The sequence below is a fragment of the Tursiops truncatus genome, chromosome 2 (assembly GCF_011762595.2).
Source record: "Tursiops truncatus isolate mTurTru1 chromosome 2, mTurTru1.mat.Y, whole genome shotgun sequence".
NCBI classification, from domain to species: Eukaryota; Metazoa; Chordata; class Mammalia; order Artiodactyla; family Delphinidae; genus Tursiops; species Tursiops truncatus.
Window position 1 is genome coordinate 86,286,981 of NC_047035.1, and position 21,484 is coordinate 86,308,464.

Here is a 21,484-nt window from a genome sequence, read left to right on the forward strand (position 1 = left end):
GGAGGGAGACACAAGAGGGAAGAGATATGGGAATATATGTATATGTATAACTGATTCACTTTGTTATAAAGCAGAAACTAACACACCACTGTAAAGCAATTATACTCCAATAAAGATGTTTAAAAAAAAATCCCTCATCTTTTGTTTATTTGGGAATGTCTTAATTTTTCCTTCATTTTTGAACAGTTTCAACAGATATAGAATTCTTGGTTGACGTTTTTTTCTTTTAGCACTTTAAATATGTCACCCCACTACTTTCTGGCCTCTATGGTTTCTGATGAGTGCCTTGTTAATCTATTAAATATCCCTTGTATGTGACAAGCTGCTTTTCTCTTGCCACTTTCAACATTTTCTCTTTGTCTTTTGACAATTTGATTACAATGTATCTCAATGTAGATCTCTTTGCATTTACCCTTCTTGAAGTTTGAACTATTTGGACACATAGACTTGTGTCTTTATCAAATTTGAGAAGTTTTCAGCTATTTTTTCTTCAAAAATTTTTTCTGCCTCTTTCTCTCTCTCTTCTCCTTCTGGGATTTCCATTATACATACAGTGGTATGTTTTATGGTGTCCCACAGTATCTTTGGCTCTGTTCACTTTTCTTCATTCTTTTTTATTTCTTCTCCTCAGACTGGATAACTTCAACTGACCTACCTTTTCTTTTGGCTGGAACACTATTTTTATTATAACATGTTTATACATCTGCAGGTAGAAGAAAAAAGTTTTTACCCTCCATTAAACAGAATGGCTTACCCCCACCCCACCCCACCCACATCACTTGATTATGGTTATGGTTCAACAGATGCATTTTTCAAAGGATCATTTACTCATTAAGCCTCAAAGGAATTCTGTAGCTGTTCCTTGTTACTTAATAAATTCAAAATTTGTAAATGTATATTTCTTCTCCCTTTTGTTATGCTTTTACCATTCCGTACTTCAAACTTACCCTTTCCCATACTGTCTTAATTAGTGAGATCCTGCTAAACACCTAGTAAATGGCCACACTTAAAACAGACATGCAGAGGAAAAACATACACAATGTAGAGGTTTAAAAATTAAACAAATTAGGGCTTCCCTGGTGGCACAGTGGTTGAGCGTCCGCCTGCAGATGCTAGGGACACGGGTTCGCGCCCCGATCCGGGAAGATCCCACATGCCGCGGAGCGGCTGGGCCCGTGAGCCACGGCCGCTGAGCCTGCGCGTCCGGAGCCTGTGCTCCGCAACGGGAGAGGCCGCAACGGTGAAAGGCCCGCGTACCCCAAAAAAAAAAAAAAAAAAAAAAAATTAAACAAATTAAAAAGCTAAACAATGGAAATACTATGCACCGATTTCAAAGTGTCCTCTGAGGAGGCCTGGATTCACAGACAGCCTAGGAATAGGCTGGAAGTACAGGTGGACCACTGAAACAGGGCAGCACTGTGTTCATCTGTTTTGTATACTGGCCAACTGGAGGAGGTATCTTTTGAAGAAAGGGTTCCTCAGGAAAAGTTTGAAAACCATCTCTGTGCAAACTTCAAAAAGATACGTATGTCAGCCTACGTATAGCTGCCAGCCCTTGTCTGCAGTCCTGTAGTAGAGATAGTTTTTCGTGATGTACGAATAAATTCCATTTAGGGTGAGTTGTTTATCACGAGCCATCGTAATTGCTTGTACAATTAATTGTGCATAGGAATAAGGTGGCTTTGAATAATCCTTTGGGCTGTCTCCACCTGAAGCTTCCTTCTTATTTTCTGGCTGTGAGTTGTCGGCCATTAAATTGAGGTCAGATGGTACCACATGGCCCATTTTGTACCCTGAAGACCCTGCTCCCCAGGGGGCTGGATGGACAGGAGTTCACAGCACTGATGGTTCCTGTGGGGGAGGGGAGGGGGCTGATGAGGTGGGCCATGGTGTCTGGAATGTTGATGGTCAGTGGGGAGATGTGAGCCTGCACGGGCTTCACCAGGGACTCGGGCGCTTCCTGTTTCTCCCTCTCCTTGCTGGACAGGGCAGTGAAGGTGAGTGATCTTGACGTTTGTGCTTGGGAACCTGAATGTGCACATGCGCGGCAGCTGCAGCGGCGGCACCCCGCGCCTTTGGAACACGCCGTCCACGCACATGCCATTCTTGCCAAGGCAGCGCAGGTAGAAGTTGCCACCCACATCGGGCCCGGGCTGCGCCGACGGCTCCAGGGCCGCCCCAGGATGGCCGCTGCCGCCGCCGCCCGGGGGCGTTAAGATCTCGAGGTGGCGCTGCAAGATGAAGCTCGAGTGGCCCATGCTCACGTCCACCGAGCCCTGCGACAAGTTTCGCCCGATGGTCACCGAGCGCTTCTTCATCAGGTACTCGAACTTGCAGCCCTCGAGGCGCGCCACTGCCCAGCCACCCGGTGGGGACCCGCCCGCCCCCAGCGCCGCCGCCCGCGGGAGGCCCGCCCACGCCCGGCAACACCGCGGCCGCTGCCATGGGCCTGCGAGGGCCCGGGCCGCCTTCCAACGCCGCCACTGAGCTGAGAGCCGAGTGAGGCCGAGGGCCGAGCGAGGCCGCCGGCCGGCGAGCTGCAAGTGGCGGCAAGGGGCGGGACACACGCAGCGTGCCAGCGTCAGGCCATGACTGACGGCGGCGCCCGCCTTGACCTATCTTTAAGTTTGCTGATTTTTAATTCTGCCTGCTCAAACCTTCTAAGAAGTCCTCCAGTAAATTTTTCATTTCTGTTATTTGCTTTTCAACCCCAGATTTTCTGTTTGGTTCCTTTTAATATATATATATTTTAAAAAATAAATTTATTTATTTTTGGCTGCATTGGGTCTTCCTTGCTGTGCCCAGGTTTTCTCTAGTTGCAGTGAGCAGGGGCTACTCTTCGTTGCGGTGTGCAGGCTTTTCTCATCGCGGTGGCTTCTCTTATTGTGGAGCACAGGGCTCTAAGCGTGTGGGCTTCAGTAGTTGCAGCACACGGGCTCAGTAGTTGCAGCACGCGGGCTCAGTAGTTGTAGCATGTGGGCTCAGTAGTTGTGGCATGCAGGCTCAGTAGTTGTGGCTCACAGGCTGTAGAGCACAGGCTTAGTAGTTGTGGTACACGGGCTTAGTTGCTCCGTGGCATGTGGGATCTTCCCGGACCAGGGATCGAATCCATGTCCCCTGCATTGGCAGGTGGATTCTTAACCACTGTGCCACCAGGGAAGTCCCCCAACTCCCTTTTTTTTTTTTTTTGAGATGATCATATGGTTTTTTTCTTCTTCCATTTGTTGACATGGAGTATCACATTGATTGATTTGCATATATTGAAGAATCCTTGCACCCCTGGGATAAATCCCACTTGATCATGGTGTATGATCCTTTTAATGTGTTGTTGGATTCTGTTTGCTAGTATTTTGTTGAGGAGTTTTGCATTTATATTCATCAGTGATATTGGTCTGTAATTTTCTTTTTGTGTAGTATCTTTGTCTGGTTTTGGTATCAGGGTAATGGTGGCCTCATAGAATGAGTTTGGGAGTGTTCCTTCCTCTGCAGTTTTTTTGGAAGATTTTGAGAAGGATGGGTGTTAGCTCTTCTCTAATTGTTTGATAGAATTCACCTGTGAAGCCATCTGGTCCTGGACTTTTGTTTGTTGGAAGATTTTTAATCACAGTTTCAATTTCATTACTTGTGATTGGTCTGTTCATATTTTCTATTTCTTCCTGGTTTAGTCTTGGAAGGTTATACCTTTCTAAGAATTTGTCCATTTCTTCCAGGTTGTCCATTTTATTGGCATAGAGTTGCTTATAGTAGTCTCTTAGGATGCTTTGTATTTCTGCAGTGTCTGTTGTAACTTCTCCTTTTTCATTTCTAATTTTATTGATTTGAGTCTTCTCCCTCTTTTCCTTGATGAGTCTGGCTAAAGGTTTATCAGTTTTGTTTATCTTCTCAAAGAACCAGCTTTTAGTTTTATTGATCTTTGCTATTGTTTTCTTTGTTTCTGTTTCATTTATTTCTGCTCTGATCTTTATGATTTCTTTCCTTCTACTAACTTTCCAACTCCATTTCTTAAAGGCTGTCTTTCCCCTAGTATTTTTAAATGCTAACTTCAACTATTTCTGGATTTTCTACTTTGTTTGCTTGGTCTCTGTTTATTCATGTACCAATACTACACTGTTTTTATTATAGAAGTTTTATAAAATGTTTTAAAATCTGGTAGGGCCAGCATGACTTCACTGCTCTTCTTTTCAAGATTTCCTTGGCTATTCTTGCTTGTTTTTTTTTGTTTTTTTTTTTTTTTAATGACAACTTCAAAATCAATTTGTCTGACTTTAGAAAAACAGTACTATTTTTACTGAGATCACATTAAATTTATAAGTTAACTTTGGAAGGAGTGATCGTTCTATGCTTTTGAGTTAACCTATGCAATTAAACATTTTTTCAAGTCTACTTTTTCAGAGTGCCTATCTTTTTAATTTATTACTCATGTTCTAGGAAGCATGGGAGTGGGGGCAGAGATAGTGGTACAAGATAAGAGTATTCTCCATACCTGCAGATGCCTGTGCTTGGGCATCAGTGTGGCGCTGGCAGACTCTACTCAAGAATTCACTCACTTGACGCAGGGAAAGGGCATTATGCAGTGTTTCCAGGGGGTAAATGGTAGGCACCATGGAGCACCCTTCAAATCCTGTTAGAAAAGAGACGGGCAAAGTCAATGTTATTCCTGCTGGATATACCCCAACTGGCCAAGGAAGCATGGAGGGTCCCTGAGAACCATCAGGAGTGTCTGTGGCTTTTGGAGTGTGGGGTATCCAAGATTCTCAGGAGAGGGAACTCTTTAGAGCCCCTACAGGAGTCTATTTCTGTCACCTCCAGATTTTCTAAAAAGTCTTCCTGCTAAGGCCTCTGGGTGAATCAAATCACCTCTTATCCTACCTATGGAAAGCCTGCAATATTCCATGGAAAAATCAACAGAATCCCAATGAGGTAAGCACCTACACTCCTCTTGTACTTTCTGGGGGAAATAAAACAAAGGTCCAGAGGTAAGGGGTGAAATTGCAGGTCTAAATGAGAGGTAGGGAGGTCATGGAGCTGGGAAAAAACAGCAGATTTCAGGGATCATGTACAAGAGAACCAGATTACGGAGGAGGGCTTGGGATCTGAGGAGGGGTTCATGCAGATTTAGGATATGGGTAGAAAGGCTAGAATATTGGAAGCAGGAGGGCATGCAATACACATGAAGCTCAGCTCAGGAAAACCGCATGTATGAACAGGTTGGGGGATGGAAGTTCTTTCTTGGTTATTTTCATCACTTCAAAGCTTCTTTCCTCTGCTCTCACTGAAGACCCCAGACTTGCTAGTATTTCTCTATTCCTTCAGGAAAATGAGGCAAACCCCCTAGAAAAAAGAATAAATACCGATTCTCTGCTCTGAACCCAACAATTCCAATGTAGATCTACATTGTAGGGTGAAGGGTAAACCTAAATGTGTAACTCTAATCCCAGGGCCTGTTGATGAAAAAAAAAATGCCCCCATTAGAGGATCAAGAAGCATACATCTCAACCACTTTTTTAGTCCCCAATATTTCCTATGCTTCCTTTATATCTCCTTAAATGGATTAAAGGTAGGCAGGACAGCAATATCTATTCAAGACACAGCTTCCTGTCTGACAATGATTAAAACCTATATAACTAAAAAGGATTATACCTGACCATCTTCTAACCTTCAGCCCTTGTTTTCTTCAAGTATTCAATTGAGACCTCTATGCCTCAATTTCCCCCTGTACTCTAGTGGCAGGAGGGCAGGAGAGGTACAGTCTCCAGCTTCTCAGAACTGCTAGAAAAACACTTGGATTTGAAGATGGTGGTAGTAGAGGGTCATAGAGATAAGAATAGATTCCAGGGCAAGAGACTACTCCTGTACCAAATAGCACTGGGAATAGGTAACATTAGGAGGCAGTGAGGAAGGAGAACAGGAAGGGGAGGAGCAGCCAACGCTACAGCTACCAGGCAGCCTGGCCCCAATCCCATCCAAGCAACTAAATGCAAGTCACATAACCTTAGAGTAAATAGGAGAAAGGAATAGGTGGGCTCTCCTGCCAAAAGTGCAAGAAGCAAAGCAGTCAGTCCCAGCCAGGGTAGTGGCAGCAGCCAGCTTGGTGGCAGGGGGTACCGTAGAGGCACTCAGGATCATCCTGGCCTGAGCGCAGCCAGTTCCGGAAGAGGCGCAGGTGGTAGGAGCACTGGTGCAGGTGATGCGCCAGCGTGGCATCCAAGGAGACTGGCCAGCCCCCTGTGCAGTCAGAGGAAAAACTGCGCAGCAACCGGACCACAGGGTGCTGGTCATCCAGCAGCTCTTGGAGGGGTTGGGGGAACCACGGCAGGAAGCACAAAGATAAAGAAAGAGAAGAGGGAGAGACAATAAGGGGGGTACTGGATGACATAAGCATTCCTGGGAGGTGGGGCCACTCAGCTCCAAGGTGAGGTAAGAGAGAAGCAGAGATGGTCAGAGCCACAGGACATGTCTTGCAGGGGAGAAGAGTATTGGCATCATGCTAAAAGAAGTCTAAAAGAAGTGAGTCTAGAAGAAGGGGCACGTGAGACCTCATCATACAGCAGGCCCTCTCCTTTCTCGTTGTGCACAATTCAGTCAGTGCTTGCAGACAGCAGTCACATCGTTCTGGATGGGGTGAGCTGGCAGTTCTGTAGCTAGGAACTCCAGTGTCCCCAATCATTCTTGGGCAAACCCTAGTTAGGGCTTGTTTCTCAAACAAATGTATTTATGAGGTTGGGATAGAGATGAAAAGATTTGAAGTCACTCAGAGAAGAGGGTCAAGAGTGGTATACGTTATCAAGATAAAATTTGAAGCTAAAAAAGCTCCTGAGGACTCAGGCTGGGCTCCCTGGACCAGACTTTAAGATAGCCACAGACAAGGCTTCTGTCAGGTAACTGACGTAGATTAGCAGGAAACCAGGTGTCCTTTAAAACAGCATGTAAAAAACGGAATCAATATGTGAAAATGCCAATATTGATTAATTATCCTTCATTCTTGTTCAAATACATAGACTTTTAAAAAAACGTTTGCATAAGTCTTAAGGGACACTGTATCAATTATAGAAGCCAAAAGAGATAATTTTATATTTTCTTCCCACTGCTGGTGAGTTTAACTGCACTTTGTTCAGCTAGACGAGTGGAAAAGCGTTAATCCGAAACTACTTACTATCTTAGCTGGTTGGCAAACTTTGTGGATATATGTGATTCAGCTGCAAATGGTTGAAGGCAGTGAAAGGCATGTGGAAGGGGGTTTAAGAGGAACAGTAGGAAAAAGATCTTGGGGAAGAGGTACGGGGTCTTAACTGATAACAGGAATATGGTACAGAGAAAGTAGGATCAAGGTAGCTGAGGATGACTGCTCAGAACCCCCAGACCAGAATGGGCTCCACAGGGTGATCCCATGAGACTATGGTTTCCAGAGACCTTAGTCTGGATGTCAAGAGAGATTTCTGTACCAATGGTCATACAGTTGTGTGGGTCCCTAGAAGAGAATGAGCTTGGCAGATCGGGTGGGTACACTCTGACATTCTGGATGAGGGAGAGACACAGTCTCTTTCCCACTATATTAGTTCACCTTGGTAAGTTCAGCATGCGGTTTACTAATGGGCCATACTTATATACTTGATGTAGTCACAGGATGTGACAGAAGCTTATCAGGAATAGAGGGAGGGATGGGCTGAGGGGTGTTCTCCCATCAAAGCAAGGAAGTAGCACTGCCTTGCCTCCTTTCCAAAGCCAGGTCCAGTTCTTCCAGCTGCTATTTCAAAGCCACACATCATGGCAAAGAGATGGTGGTGATGGACAGTAGGCTGGCACATTGTTGTGACTAATCTGCTGCAAGCAATTGCAGACAGAGCATCCACTCTGTAATTGCTGGGTCAGTCCAGTAACATTTGGCCATGGGGTAGAGCCCTCATATTGTCCTGAGGGCCAAATTAAATCTAGATGATCTTCAGCAAGAGACATAATAGCTCCAAATCTTTTTCTCCTAGATTCCTGCTTCTCCGGCACTTTAGCCTCCAAGCTCAAGTACAAGAAGAACAAAGGCCAGCAGAGCCCTGAGGTTGTGTGCAGGGTGCTGGAGGAGATCTTGAATTTACTCTCTTGCACTATAATTGTCCAGGTCTTTCTTCCTCTCCCCCTTTTGGTAGAATTAATTCTTCTTTACTGGTGAGGCTGCTAACCAAGCCTTCAGGGAACTAGAGGTATATAGGCTTGAGGATCTGCTTTAGGAATTTGGATCTTTTCTCACAGAGCCTAAGAGTTAGGAGAGTTGTGATTTAGCTCTGATGTCAGGGGCCCAAGTTCCTAGTACCATCTTCTGTTCCCTAAGTAACAAGTCTCATAAGTCCAAATCCCAGGCTGTAGTGTTGGGGTTGGTGCCTGAGGGTCTACTCTGGAGATGACTGTGGCACGAAGGCCAGAAGAGCTTGAAGCTAACTGTGCAGGCAGTCACGCCACTCTGAATGGGAAGCTCCTGTCACAGGCACAAACAGGAGTGCAGGTGGGGGGTAGGGGTATAAACTGAGCAAGTATAAGCTAGTCAACATAGGGAGATTTCACCAGTGCCTAATGGAGATGTATGGCCTTACTGGGCTAAAATCTAGCAGCTGCCACTGTCTAAGGAGCAGGTGATCAGCACCTAGAGTTTTTTCAGCCAGGAAGCCAAGCTAATTTTACCTCCCTCAGAGTCTTAGCTCTTGAACAGAAGAAAATCGTATCTAACAAAACTGGATTTACCTTGAAGACAAGATACAATGCGGAGAGGAACTAAGGATATAAAGGATAAAGCAAGGAGTAAGTCCTGGATTCCTCTGCCATACCCTACAAAGAGACCACAGCCCTTCAGTTTTGGGTTTACGCAAATCTCTAAACTCTCCCACCTTAGTGTGGGCAGACCCTGTTCTTCAGTATTCTTGAAATATTATTTATTCCTAAGCTCCCCCGGAATATCCAGTAGACATCTCAACTCTTCACTTCCCCTTCTCGGAGACTGCAGTGCCATAAGTAGGCTGGGGCTGCATGGAAACCACATGGAAACCCTCAAGGCACAATTCTTTTTCCTTTACCTACCACCTCCTACTCCTTTTGTTCTTTCTTGTATCCCAAATCAATCTGGACTCCTGTTTTCTAGGCTCAGACCCTAGGTTAGTAGTGACGTAAAGCAGATGTCAGGAGCACAAGAGCCACACAAAATACACACAATGGGAGGAGATAGGAATATGGAGATGGAAAACAATATACCCAAGACTAATGCCTTTATGGGTAGCCTTGGGAACTGGGAACTGCAGCACTGCTCCAAAAGGGAAGCAAACTAGTCATCCACTCCAACAAAAGAGCTGGTGAAAAAACAGGAAGATCAAAATTACGTAAGCTGAGGAGTTGGGGAAACAAATAGAGAGAAGAAATGGGGATGATATAGGTAATACTACGCTCCTTCTAAGAAGGGGAACCATTATCATGTTTGTACAAAGCCTGGCAGTCATGTGATGGGAAAGAAAGAGGTTTAATTCATGTTTCGGTGATGATGCTGAAAAAAGTGACACAATGGTGATGATGGTGACCATGGAAATAAGACCTTGAGTGGCCCCAGGAATCGGGCAGCCAGGCTGCAGCCAAGGCTAAGGTCTGTCACAACAAGTGATATATCCCAAGAGCGACAGTTAGTGAGTGGTTCAGAGACAGCAGGGTGTGAACACAGTGGAGGGAGAGGGAAAGTCAGTGTCAGAACTCAGAGGTTAAGTGTCTGGAGGTGACATGGTGAGGAGGAATGACGTTGAGTCAGAAGCAAACGTACCGTTAGTCGGATGCTTTGCAAACGACACAGAAAATCGTTTTACGGCCGGGACAAACAAGAGCTCTGGGGAGAAAAGACATCACGGGGATTATACCCACCGCTGTCCCCACCCTCTGCTCTGGAATTTGCTCACGATATACTCTGTTCTTTACAGTTAGTATACGACCTGCTCCCACCCCCGCCCCTTAGATTCCTTACTACCACATTTCACTCTTTTCCTTTGGATAATCTCCTCTCAGGAATCCATGTGTCATCTCTACCATAATACGGTCCCACAAACAACCCTAATCTCACCACCACATCCTCTTTCTGGTCATTTACAAAGAAATAAAATCTTTGTAGAAACTTTCATCACTTCCCCCAATCTCTTTCCATATCATTTTTCCTGCCTTGGCTGAACAACTTCCCCATCCCTGATTTCCTAGATCTTAATTGAGGCTCTACTGCATTCTTCCTGACCGTGGATCATCCTCCTTGGTCCCTACCCCTACAGGCCAGAATCCAGGAAAGAATACAAAGGTGGAGTAAATTGATGTAGCAGGGCTGTATGTGGCTGATTATGAAGGGATAAGCATAAATACGTAGTATTTGTATGGCGAGAGGGAATGCAAATGGAGGGGTGGATGGGGTCTTGGTTGCTTCTCCCCTCTATAACTGATGCAGAAAACTTGTCGTAAGGCTAGTGTCAAGCGCCATCTTAAGCGTGAATTGTTCTTGAGCTGTGTCCTTGCTGGCGGACAAATGAAGAAAAGAGTTGCCCCCCAAAACCCACCCACATACCATCTCGGTGCTTCAGACTGGCAGGTGGTAGCTTTTTGCCTTGGCTGCGGGCGTAGTCCTGAAGATTCGGGGCGCTGGAGGAGCCGCCCAGCACTGTGGTGCTGAACAGCCCCGTGCACTGTGAGCCTGCAAGGCCGGGAGTGCATTAGTAGCCACGCAAAGCTGCAATTACCACACAGAAGTACGCACGATTTCACATGACAACATCAGGACACACACACATAACCATTCAGAGCCACCACCACGTGGCCACTTCACATAACCACAAACAGCTTTCACTACTGTCCACAGCCACACTGGGCAAGCAAAGTGAGGATGCTCCTGAAAGTCTACTTGGCAGATACAAGAGGCCACTACAAATACAGGGTTAGTCATATTAGGGGACTCAAAGCTACTGAAAGGGATAAACTATGCTCTCTAGGTGGCTCTCAGGAATGCTCAAAGAATAGGTAGATTCCTCTAGATCTCCCTAGATTTAATTCAATGCTCCTTATGCTGGATATAGGGTTTGAAGAACCCAGAAATCGACTCCCTTATTTGTTTAAAAGGAAAGAAACTTTGACTGAAACTAGAGACTAAGTTTAGAGTACTCAACTCAAATTCAAAGTTCTCATAAGTTCCAATTCCTCCTAAGTTTTTCATCCAGCGTTCCCTCCCTTCTATTTTCCCTTAGGCCTTTTTACCTTTCCCAAGAAAGTATGAGACTCACTGAGTTTTTGAAGCTGGAATGGATTCAAAGATCATCCAGTTCAGCCTTCGTACTTTAGAGATGAAGAAACTGACATTCAAAAGGGATCTCATTTGTTCAAGGTCATACAGTTTGTTAGGAGCTAAGCTGGACTAGAATCCAGGTGTCCTGACTCAGGATCAACTGTGTTCAGTTAGAAAAGAAATAGTAATTTTTTTCCTCAAGAAGAAACAGAGCATTGTTTCTGAAGTGAAAATGGACACAAATTGAAAGGCATGTGAAGGGTCAGGTGATTATACGCAGAACATGCCTACTAACCGCTGAACACCCTACTCAGGAGAACCTCGTGAGCAGAAAACAGCAAAAAAGATGTTTTTTCTACTCTCGAAAGTTTATTGTCTTGTAAGTCCTATGCTCAAAGCCAGATGCCCACACACAGAAGTTCAAAGAAAGCAAAGAGAACTCTTGACAGTAAGTGGAGTAAATAAAACTTGAAAAATCCCTGAAGCAAATAAATCAAGCTAGTCACTGTCCCAAGCATCTGATCGACAGTAGGGTTGGGACTCCCATGGTCCCGTCTCCTACTATAGCCCACAGGAGAGAATGGGCAGGAGGAAACAAGATTAACACTCCAGTTTGTGGGATTTTCTCCTCTACTTCCAAATCCATCTTAGCCAAGACCCTGGGTTTGACTTGGGAACTTAACATTCATAGGGGAAATGGACAGAGTGGAGACGTCAGTTTCCTTTGCGCCCACAAAGAGGGGATATGGTTTCAGGGGTCCCAGCATTTCAGGGTCACCACATAAATCAAGAAGTTCAGATGGCTGATAATTTCCACCCTGGAATTAAGGACCACTCCTCTGTGCAGCAATTTCTCCTACGTTTCATGTTCAAACAAGCTCAAGAATAGAGTTCCAGAGAGAAATAATGGTTGCTAAATATGTCTGCTTTTTTCAGAGAAGCTGGAACTAGCTGGCTGTATCCCAGCCCACCCCCAAGCTTTGTTCTACATTTACTTCCTCCACGAAATAATTTTCTGGCATAGTCCCACCAATCCTGCCGTGTCCAGTCTTGGATCATCTCAGGGGGTAGTCTTTACCTTACCACCACCATCTGTCAACCAGACTCATGCCTCTGCCTTGTTCTTGACAGCACTCCCCCTTAACTGGGCCAGACACACCTATCCTCTTTCCCACCTACCTGAAACCTATTCTCTTCTGGGGTTTCTGGGAAAAGAAGTCCATATTCACAGATCTAGACATTTGTCATTTATTTTTCATGCACCAAACCATCTACCTCATTTTAGGGATGTAGAAGGCAATCTACTCCCATAAACTTAGCCTGGAAAATTACCAAAAACCTTTCTTCCCATTTCTGGTCCAAATGCTGACCGTTCTGGGGCCAAGAAATTGGGTGCCAAGGAGACCTTTCTCTTTCAACAGAAAAATGAAAGGAGCTAAATGGAGAGAATAATAGGACAAGATAGAAAGAGCCAGGGGACCCAGTCTAGACCCCACACCACTGTCTCTACCTGCCAGTTCTGGTTAATGGCTCACAGGTGCTGTGTTCAAAGATAGTCCCTCCCAAGGACCCCTCCCCACTCCCAAAGAATACAATACCCTCTGAGGCTTGGTCCTTCCTGCAGTCTGTGTTCTTAGGAAAGGTTGAATGATGTTCTCCACCCCTCTCCAGGAATCAACAAAATCAAGAGACATTCCCTCAAAGTCCTGAGAGAAGCCTCTGCCACTACACCAGTCTCAGATTTGTCCCTCAATTTTCAGGAAGGAAGGAAGAAGAATTACAGGATTAAAAGAGGATGAAGGGGAGGGCACGGAGGTAGGAGGGGTCAGAGCAAGGATGTAATAAACACAGGTCTCAAAGGAAGACATGGCACAAGTTCTCCAAATGAGGAATATGACCGTTATTGAGGGAAGGGAGCGTCTCACAAGTGCCTCTATTTATAGCTTTGTCTCTGATAACTCTGAAGAGTCAGAGTCTCCACGGAACCTAAATGTCTGGGCTAGACTGAAGGGACAGATAAGGAATAAGAGGGGAAGCCAGAAAAATGCCCTTTAGCCAGAGAAATGGGGGTTGTGTAGTAAACCAAAAGACAGACACCTTCCTGGAATGCAAACAATTATCTGGGATCAAAGTTCACACCTACATGTGGCTTCTTCCAATTCATCCTCCCTAGCCCCACCCAACAATTCCACTGACTAGATGACCCCAACTCCCATGACTAAGGTTCTCCACAATAAAACTCTAAAGAACAGACAGACACCCCTTCCCAACAACAGATGAGAGATGCTGGAAAACCATACCTAGGCCACTCTGCTTCATCTCCGTTGGTGGCCGTGAAGATGAAAAGAGTCGGTAGCCACCAGGCCTCGAGGATGAAGTCTCAGAAAGCACCTGGAGAAGAAGGATTCTATGTTAATTACCGTTTTGCCACCTCAGCTGAGAAGTCTAAAACCCAGGTCCTGAATTCCTGCCCCTACAAAACCAAGCAATGTCAGGAAGTTTAAGGATTTTTATGAGGAAGAGGAATGCAAAGTCTAAGAGTACACTTTACAGAGGAAACTGTCCAGGGAATCCTTCTATACTAGAAAGCACTTCTATTTCCAAGATGCCTGTCCCTACAGCCCTCTAATCCCAAATCTGAGAAATCATTATTCAACCATTCTCAGTGCTTAGCAGGGCAGGGTACCTTAATCTTTTATATCCCTCCACAGAACTCAGAAAGCAAATCACAATAGCTCAGCCACAATAAGAAGTCTGGCTGCGCTCTCTTCTTTCCATGGGACAGCTGTGGCTACGGCAGCCATACTCAGTTTCTTATCTGAACCGAAAGCCCTCCCCTCCACTCCTGGAGACATGAAATGGATTTCTGAAAAGCCCACAAGGGCTTAATCACATAACCCACACCACACACACACACACACACACACACACACACACACACACACACACACACACACACACACACACACACACACACACACACACACACACACACACACACACACACACACACACACACACACACACACACACACACACACACACACACACACACACACACACACACCCTCAACAGTGTTCTGAGTCCCTAACTCCCAAAAGGCAAAGATAGAAGCAATAAGGGAAGATGAAGTATGGAGGGACACCTGTGTGCAGGATGCCAGGTGAGTGGTGGACACAGCCCGGGGCTGTAGGCCGATGGCTGGGGAAGGCCGGGGGAGGTCCCCTGACCTCCGGCGGCGCCGTCCCCGCAAGGGGATCAGGTCCAGGTTCCCCGTGCACTGCATGTTCATGACCTGCAATCAGACCGGGTGGAAAGCCGGTCACGGCTCCTTACACCCCCAGGCTCCCCAAAGCCCTGGGCCCATTGGGCAGAGGCAGTTGTAAGGCTGGAGAGGATGATTGCCTAGGGCACAGCTGCTCTGAAGGTCACAGATTTTGTATTCTAAAGCAGTCCAAAAATATAAGATGACAAGAGGAGAAGAAGGGATGGAAAGAAGGGTCATAGTTGATAAGAATAAGACTACCAATGCCTGTACTTATAGAACATGGAGAGGAAATATTAATATTCAAAGGTTGTATGACCAAAGAGTAGAGAGAAGATTTTCTTGCAAAGCTGAGGAGCATATCTTGGGCAACCATCATCCTGGGTAGCCATGGTATAAGCAGCACTAGTAACTGAGAGGAAGAAATCTGATTACAACAGAAAGCTTCCTATAGGCCTGAAAGAAGTCAATTTCATCAAGTCTGAGAGATGATACACTGAGAGCTCTGCTTTGCCTGTCTCTTGACTGCTTAAATCAGAAGAAAAAAGGGGGTCCAACATAATAGTGCCAGAGACTGGCAGACGATGTGAATGGGGAAGACACTGGATGTGGAGGAGCAGTTTATTAATGGAAGATCATATGTCATTCTGTCCATTTGATCTATTCACGTGAGTCTGCAGTATACTAATGTACTATGGATACTAAGTTAACTTACACCTCAAAGAAAATATGACGCATACCCCACCTAAGGAAACTCTGAGTATTCATGACCTCAAGTCCATCTTAAAATAATCAGGAAGAAAAGGATGAGTCTAGAAGAGAGACTGCAGTTTGTCTTCTCAGCATTCTCCAAAATCTGAACCATAAACCTTTGTCTGAACCTATGTAAGCTAGTTATAGATTCTTCTGAGATATTTCAAAATGGAAAGACCAATTCCTTTAAGACAGAGAGCAGGCACCAAGCCAAGTGAACAGATTCATCTGTCAAAGCAGGACCCAAAATAGACAGTCATGGTCCCTGAGACAGGGATAAATCATGGGGTCAAAAAGAGTGTCATTGGGCCAAAGAGGGAAAGGATCTCTCCAGGAAAAGACCAAAACTTTGGTTTTTACTCCAGGACACAATGTGAGATTTACAACAGTCCTTTTTCCTCTAGGCTAGAGAAATAGAACCAGAACTAGGAGAACCCAGGCCCAGACTGATAAACCTCATCAGAACAAAGGGGAGATAGATAGACCTCGAGACTTGATTCCCTTTCTGGGATGAGAGTATAGATAACCCTAAAGGGGTTAAATTAAAGTGCCATTTTTAGTAAAGTGATATTTACTACAATCTGAGCTTTAATATTTACCCAAGACAACAAAGAGATGGAGGGGCCTGGCCTTCAATATCAACTGTATTGTTATCATTGTTACTGTTTACTAAGCATCTATATGGTGAGTATTACTTATATTTTACAGATGAAAAAAATTTAGTCTTGGAGAAGGTACCTGTCCAAGATCACACAGCGTCTGATTATCAGACCAGGATTTTAGCCCAGAGTACACGCTTTTCTACTATATTTCCTTTTAAAGAACTGCCTTCTCAAATTCATCCAGAGGCCTCCTCCTCAATCTCATCTCTAAAAGTCCTTATCTCTCAGGCACCCCTCACTGGCATCTCTTTAACCTCAGAAGTAGCAACCAGCTTAAAGGAGCTTTCCTGGGAGACCAGCTGTGAAAGAGAGATTAAGTAAAACATATCCATCAGGGGCAGGAAGACTCTGTTTAAGGTCCTAAGAATTCCACTGAGGGGATTCAGAGATTCATGGATATTGTCCTATGAGCATTTCCACCACTTCTTTCTCCCAAGCCCCTCCCATTACCTCCATGGAGCCGGCTTTTCGGTTACGAATGAGGGGTGATCTCTTTGGGAGGCCAGGGCCCTCAGAGGGCTGGGGTGAGGTCTGCAATGCTCCGTCTGGCTCATCTGATGCCTTCCCCGGGCACAGGTCCTCCATGCTGCCTTGGTCTGTTTTCATCTCCTCATTCTACCCAACAACAGGCATAGACAGGAGAGGTGTTAATGGTCTCCAGCCTCCTAATCCAATTCTCCCCAACCCTTTTAACCTCCCTGTACTGTTTCCGAGTTTCCCATCACTTGGTTCCTAAATCCTCCAGTCCCAAATCCCAGCACTCTGACCCACCTCAGAAGAGGCTGGACGGAATCCACAGCCAGTTGGGGCACTGCCTTCTTCCTCGACACCTTTCACTCCAGGGCTGAAGTGCAGCTCCACATGGAACCGCTCCTCTGATAAGGGATCCTTTAGGGCATCACCAAATGAAAGGGCAGTTGGAGAAGCTGGACATGGTGGTGGAAGACCAGGCAGGGACAACAGAGAGGAACTCAAGAGGACACATCCTCCCAGGGCTCAGGTTTCAGTGTCTCACACCCCTCTACAGTAATAGCTCCCTTTAACTACAGTCTAGTGTTACGGGATGCTCATACTCTCAACCTCCCCAGGACTTGCCAACTTCCAGTTCTACAACGGTCCCCCTCCCTATCCATCTCCCACAGGAATTCAGCTTTGCTACAGTGCATACAGCAGCACATTTAAAGATATCTTTGTGGAGCCAGATGAAGAAGGTATATGTGTAACAATGTTTGAGAGAAAAAGACTCATTGTAACATTGTTCAAATTCCATACCCTCCCTAATGCCAGAGCTATGTTCTCTGGTATCTCTCTGGCTCAACACCAACCCAAAACATGTTTTCTGTTCCAGGAGGAACCTCCTGGATGTTCTCTATCATGCTGCACCTAGGTACCACACCTAACTGGATTCTACAGAATCTAAGCATAAAAAAGTTTTTCCCTAAAAGGGGATGGAGAAGAAAGAAGGGGGCCTCTCCTCACCCCGCCCTGTTAGCTCCTCACCCGTGTGTTGTCTTCATAAAGCATGATGACAATCTGGGTCATGTAGTTGAGCTCTGAGATGGCACTAAGATAAGCCAAAGCTCGCTGCCATTGTGCATCCTTGGTCTCCTACCGAACACAAGAAGAGGTAAGCTAATGCCCAAGGACGAGGGAGTCAGGGAATGGGCAGGGAGACGAGGAGAACAGAGGAAGCTTGCAGTAATAAAGAAGCATGAGGAGGAGAGTAAAAGAACGCTGGGAAAAGATGTTCATAGGCTGAAGGAAAAAGGATCCTTACATCAAGAAGTCCCCCATAACGGAAGACACTGAGTAGGGAGTGGACGTGGCTTTCACTGGTGAAGTAGAGACGTGTTCGAACATGGCGGCCTGGGGAGAGCACTCCTCGGGAGTACCTGAGACAGCAGCTAAGTCACTCACACTGTCAGCCAGTCCTCTTCTCAGCCCTCCACAAACTCCCTCCTCCCGCCTCAAAGACTTCTCTCTCTTTTTCCACCCCAGGACCCCTTCTGTTCTTGGTTCCCCAAGCTGTCCCAGCCTGGGTTCCCGCAAGAGCTCCCTGACATGCCCCTCCCTCCATCCAGCATCCCACCCAGCCCTCCCTCACAGGGGGTGCAGCTTGTTGACAGACTCATCCTCGTGGGTTCTCTGCAGGTCAAGTAGTATCTTCCGCAACAGTGGAAGACAGAAGCCCACAGCAATTTCCAGTTTCTCCTCCCGACTGATCCCGTACTCCTAGGGGCCACAGGCCAGGAATAAGCACCTCAATGAATCTTGTTTTCCTCTTGCCTTATACTCCCAGGTCCAAGATCATGCTTGTCTTCACCTCAGGTCTAGGGCTTCTTCCAACATCACCACATTCCCCCTCTCCAGGTTTTTCCTCAGTTAGCCTCTTGGGCTTCCTCAGAGCCAGGATTGTAGCTCTAATTGTAACAACTAATTCCTTCTCTAAGTTTCCTTCCCCTGGTTCCCACACCGCCCCTCCTTCCTGCCTTTTCTCTCCTTCCTTCTGCAGTGCCCCTAGCCCCAGGCTCCATCCCTTATGTGAGACACACCTGGGGAATGACCACATCAGCCAGTGCCTTAGAGAGACGGAGCAACTCTGCTGTTCCTTGAAGTCCCAGACTCCCATTGTGCTGCACATCATACTTGACACAGTCATAGATGTCAGGGATCTTACTGATATCATAGCGCCCACTCTTCTGTCGAAAGTCACGCTCCAGCTTGCTCCAACGCTGTAACATTAGCTCTAGTGTCTCGCTGTGGTAAAGCTGCAGGTCTGGAAGGAAGACAGACAGACAGAGCCAAAGGCTTCACCTCTAACAAAAGACCCTAGCAAATCTGAAGCAGAACCAGAGAGATGAGGATGACGTGTCTCAGACACTTAGGAGAGGACACAGGATTGCCTGAGGAACCCATCCGTACCCAAAATCTTGAAAGGAAGATAGTAGTATTCAAACCCACCTACAGACTTGGGGTCCTGCATCCGTTTCTGGATCTGGTGAGTGAGGTTTTCAATCAGGGCAAATACCTGATCACAGACCTTCACAGGATTCTGGATTATAGCCATGGAGTTGAGTAGGGAAGTGCTTCCAGTGGGAGCCAGCTGTGGAGAACAGAAAGATGAAAAGCAAGACAGGTTCAGTGCCAGTTGCCTAGATTGCTCTGAGCTTATTACAGAGAGACTGCCTGCAAATAAGCTCTGTCTGTTGGCTCACCCCAACGAGGCATTCTTTTTTTTTTTGCGGTACGCGGGCCTCTCACTGTTGTGGCCTCTCCCATTGCGGAGCACAGGCTCCGGAGGTGCAGGCTCAGCGGCCATGGCTCACGGGCGCAGCCGCTCCATGGCATGTGGGATCCTCCCGGACCGGGGCACGAACCCATGTCCCCTGCATCGGCAGGCGGACTCTCAACCACTGCACCACCAGGGAAGCCCCCAACGAGCATTCTTAGGCTACTGGGAACACTAGCAGTTCAGATGAGGGGACTGCTCTAGCACACAGTCATCTAAGAATGGGTCATCTTAAAAGTCTTGGAGTCAGAGGAAATAAAATAGATCTAGGTTCTTTTCTTGGGGGTTCTAAAATAAGCACGGAAAATGCTGAGGAATACAGATTAAACCAAAATCCCCACAGAATGTTTTCATGAGTGGGTAATAGACATAACTATCTTACTCCTCTAAACAAGATGCTAGCTTGAATCTGGAGTAGAGGTGCTGTCTCAGAACTAAGTTCCAACTCAAGCATTTAGGATGGTCACAGTCAATGAAGATGGGGAGGGGGAAAGGAGATTGCAGGTTGAATGTACTCATTCTACCTCGGTCCTCCCAAGTTCCATTCTTGCTGGCAAAAGGAAGCAAGGAAAAAGGAAAGATACCTTAGCTTTTTTGGATTTGACATTGAGCAATGGATTGGAAAATAAGGCAGCAAGGTCCTGCCCCTTTATCAAGGCCTGCTCAGAGAAGAACACAGAAAATGCCATTCTCTAGTCAATGTGCTCAGCTACTTTGCTTACTTAAGAATCTATCAAAAATGGTTACACAGCAGTTATGAAATGAGGAGCTGTGAGTAGGAGGATGGTAGAAAATCATTGTCTGGCACATGATCCCCAGTCAATCATGGCATGGATACATAGGAAAAAGGAAAAAGAATGGCTTGGATAGTGGCATCCACTGTGATTAACACTGTGAGGCTAACAGCCTGGGCTCTCTAGTTAGATTCCTTGGGTGACCTTGGAAAGGCTGCTTAAATTCTTCTGAGCCTAGGCTTCCTCATCTGTAAAGGGGGGGAAAAGTAGTACCGGTCCACAGTTCTTACAGTGGATTAAAGATGGCCATTAATTCTTTGTCACATTCCCCTTCCCTTGAATCTGGGCTGGCCCTGTGACTGTTTAACCAACAAAAAATAATAAAGTTATACTGTGCTAATTCTGGGCCTACACTTTAAAAAAGCTTGGAAGTTTCTGGTATGGGGGAGTCCTAAGCTACTATTTAAGAAATCCATCTGGGGAGTTCCCTAATGGTCCAGTGGTTAGGACTTCATGCTTCCACTGCTGGGGGCATGGATTTGATCCCTGGTCTGCTAGAAAAACCACATGGGAAAAACACATGGAGAGGAGAGGCTCTGAGACTACAGGGACAGGGACATCACAAGGAGGGAGAGAGCCCAGCCATCCTAGCATCCCAGTTGAGCCCAGATGGTTCCAGCCCCAACATCTGGACAGCAGCTGGGCAATTTTAGGGAAGACCCTAAGCAAGACTAGTTGAGCCTAGAGCTGTAAGGTGATAAAATGGTTTTTGTCTTAAGTTACTGAGTTTTGGGGTAGTTTTTTATACAGCAACAGATAAACTGAAACATCCTTCCATTCAAAATCCTTGGGATCAGCTGTGTTTTGGAATTGAGAATTCTTGGGACTTTAAGAAGTTAATACGGTGCATATGCCACATGTTAGATAATACCTCCAGCAGGGCCTAGGACATAACCAAACACTTTTCTATTTCTGTAGCAAAATGTATGACTATTTACACTAGATGGGATAAATGGGGATTAGAAAGAGTCTTACCATGTCGGGTTTTGCTGTCAAACAAATCTTGTTGGCAAAGTTATAAAAATCTTTTTCATTTCCAAAACTGTGGATGACAGATTGTGGACCCATACTTATCTCAAAGGGTAAAGATTAAATGACACAATACATGGAGAGCTCGTAAAACAGTGCCTGGCACACAGTAAGTACCATCACTGATCACTATTATTTAGAATTCTAGGATTTGGGGATTGGGTTGTGTTGGGCACAAAGTCTAGGAGAGCCTGACCTGATCATAATCCTCAGGGGCAAAGGGTGAATCCTGCTGCAAAATGTGGTGCAGCCGAGCCTTCACCCGGTGCTGGCAGCTGCTCAGGGAATCGCCATCACTGTCCAAGAGCCCGTTCATGTTGGCACTCTTCACCATTTGTACCAAAATGGGTGTCAGCTCCCCTTCTAGAGCTAGAAGGCCCTAGAGGGGAAGCACAGAATCTATTAGTTTTCCTTCC

At 46.0% G+C, this 21,484-nt stretch overlaps 1 protein-coding gene across 17 annotated transcripts in view; it reads right to left on the minus strand.

Moving 5' to 3' along the window:
• Nucleotides 1–21,484, minus strand: part of PPIP5K1 (diphosphoinositol pentakisphosphate kinase 1) — a 49,268-nt gene that overhangs the window by 16,895 nt on the left and 10,889 nt on the right. For 4 of the 17 annotated variants that reach the window (XM_073800843.1, XM_073800841.1, XM_073800842.1 and 1 more), the window contains 14 exons: nucleotides 21,265–21,447; nucleotides 18,918–19,059; nucleotides 18,509–18,732; nucleotides 18,061–18,188; nucleotides 17,734–17,848; nucleotides 17,457–17,564; nucleotides 16,728–16,844; nucleotides 16,407–16,571; nucleotides 14,422–14,571; nucleotides 13,576–13,666; nucleotides 10,565–10,690; nucleotides 9,785–9,847; nucleotides 6,106–6,288; nucleotides 4,484–4,621 (listed from right to left, as the gene is read on the minus strand). In XM_073800843.1, coding sequence (XP_073656944.1) covers nucleotides 4,484–4,621; nucleotides 6,106–6,288; nucleotides 9,785–9,847; nucleotides 10,565–10,690; nucleotides 13,576–13,666; nucleotides 14,422–14,571; nucleotides 16,407–16,571; nucleotides 16,728–16,844; nucleotides 17,457–17,564; nucleotides 17,734–17,848; nucleotides 18,061–18,188; nucleotides 18,509–18,732; nucleotides 18,918–19,059; nucleotides 21,265–21,447 — 1,933 coding nt within the window. The remainder of the gene's footprint in view (nucleotides 1–4,483; nucleotides 4,622–6,105; nucleotides 6,289–9,784; nucleotides 9,848–10,564; nucleotides 10,691–13,575; nucleotides 13,667–14,421; nucleotides 14,572–16,406; nucleotides 16,572–16,727; nucleotides 16,845–17,456; nucleotides 17,565–17,733; nucleotides 17,849–18,060; nucleotides 18,189–18,508; nucleotides 18,733–18,917; nucleotides 19,060–21,264; nucleotides 21,448–21,484) is intronic. The other 13 variants (XM_073800853.1, XM_073800857.1, XM_073800844.1 and 10 more) reach the window with 12 other exon arrangements.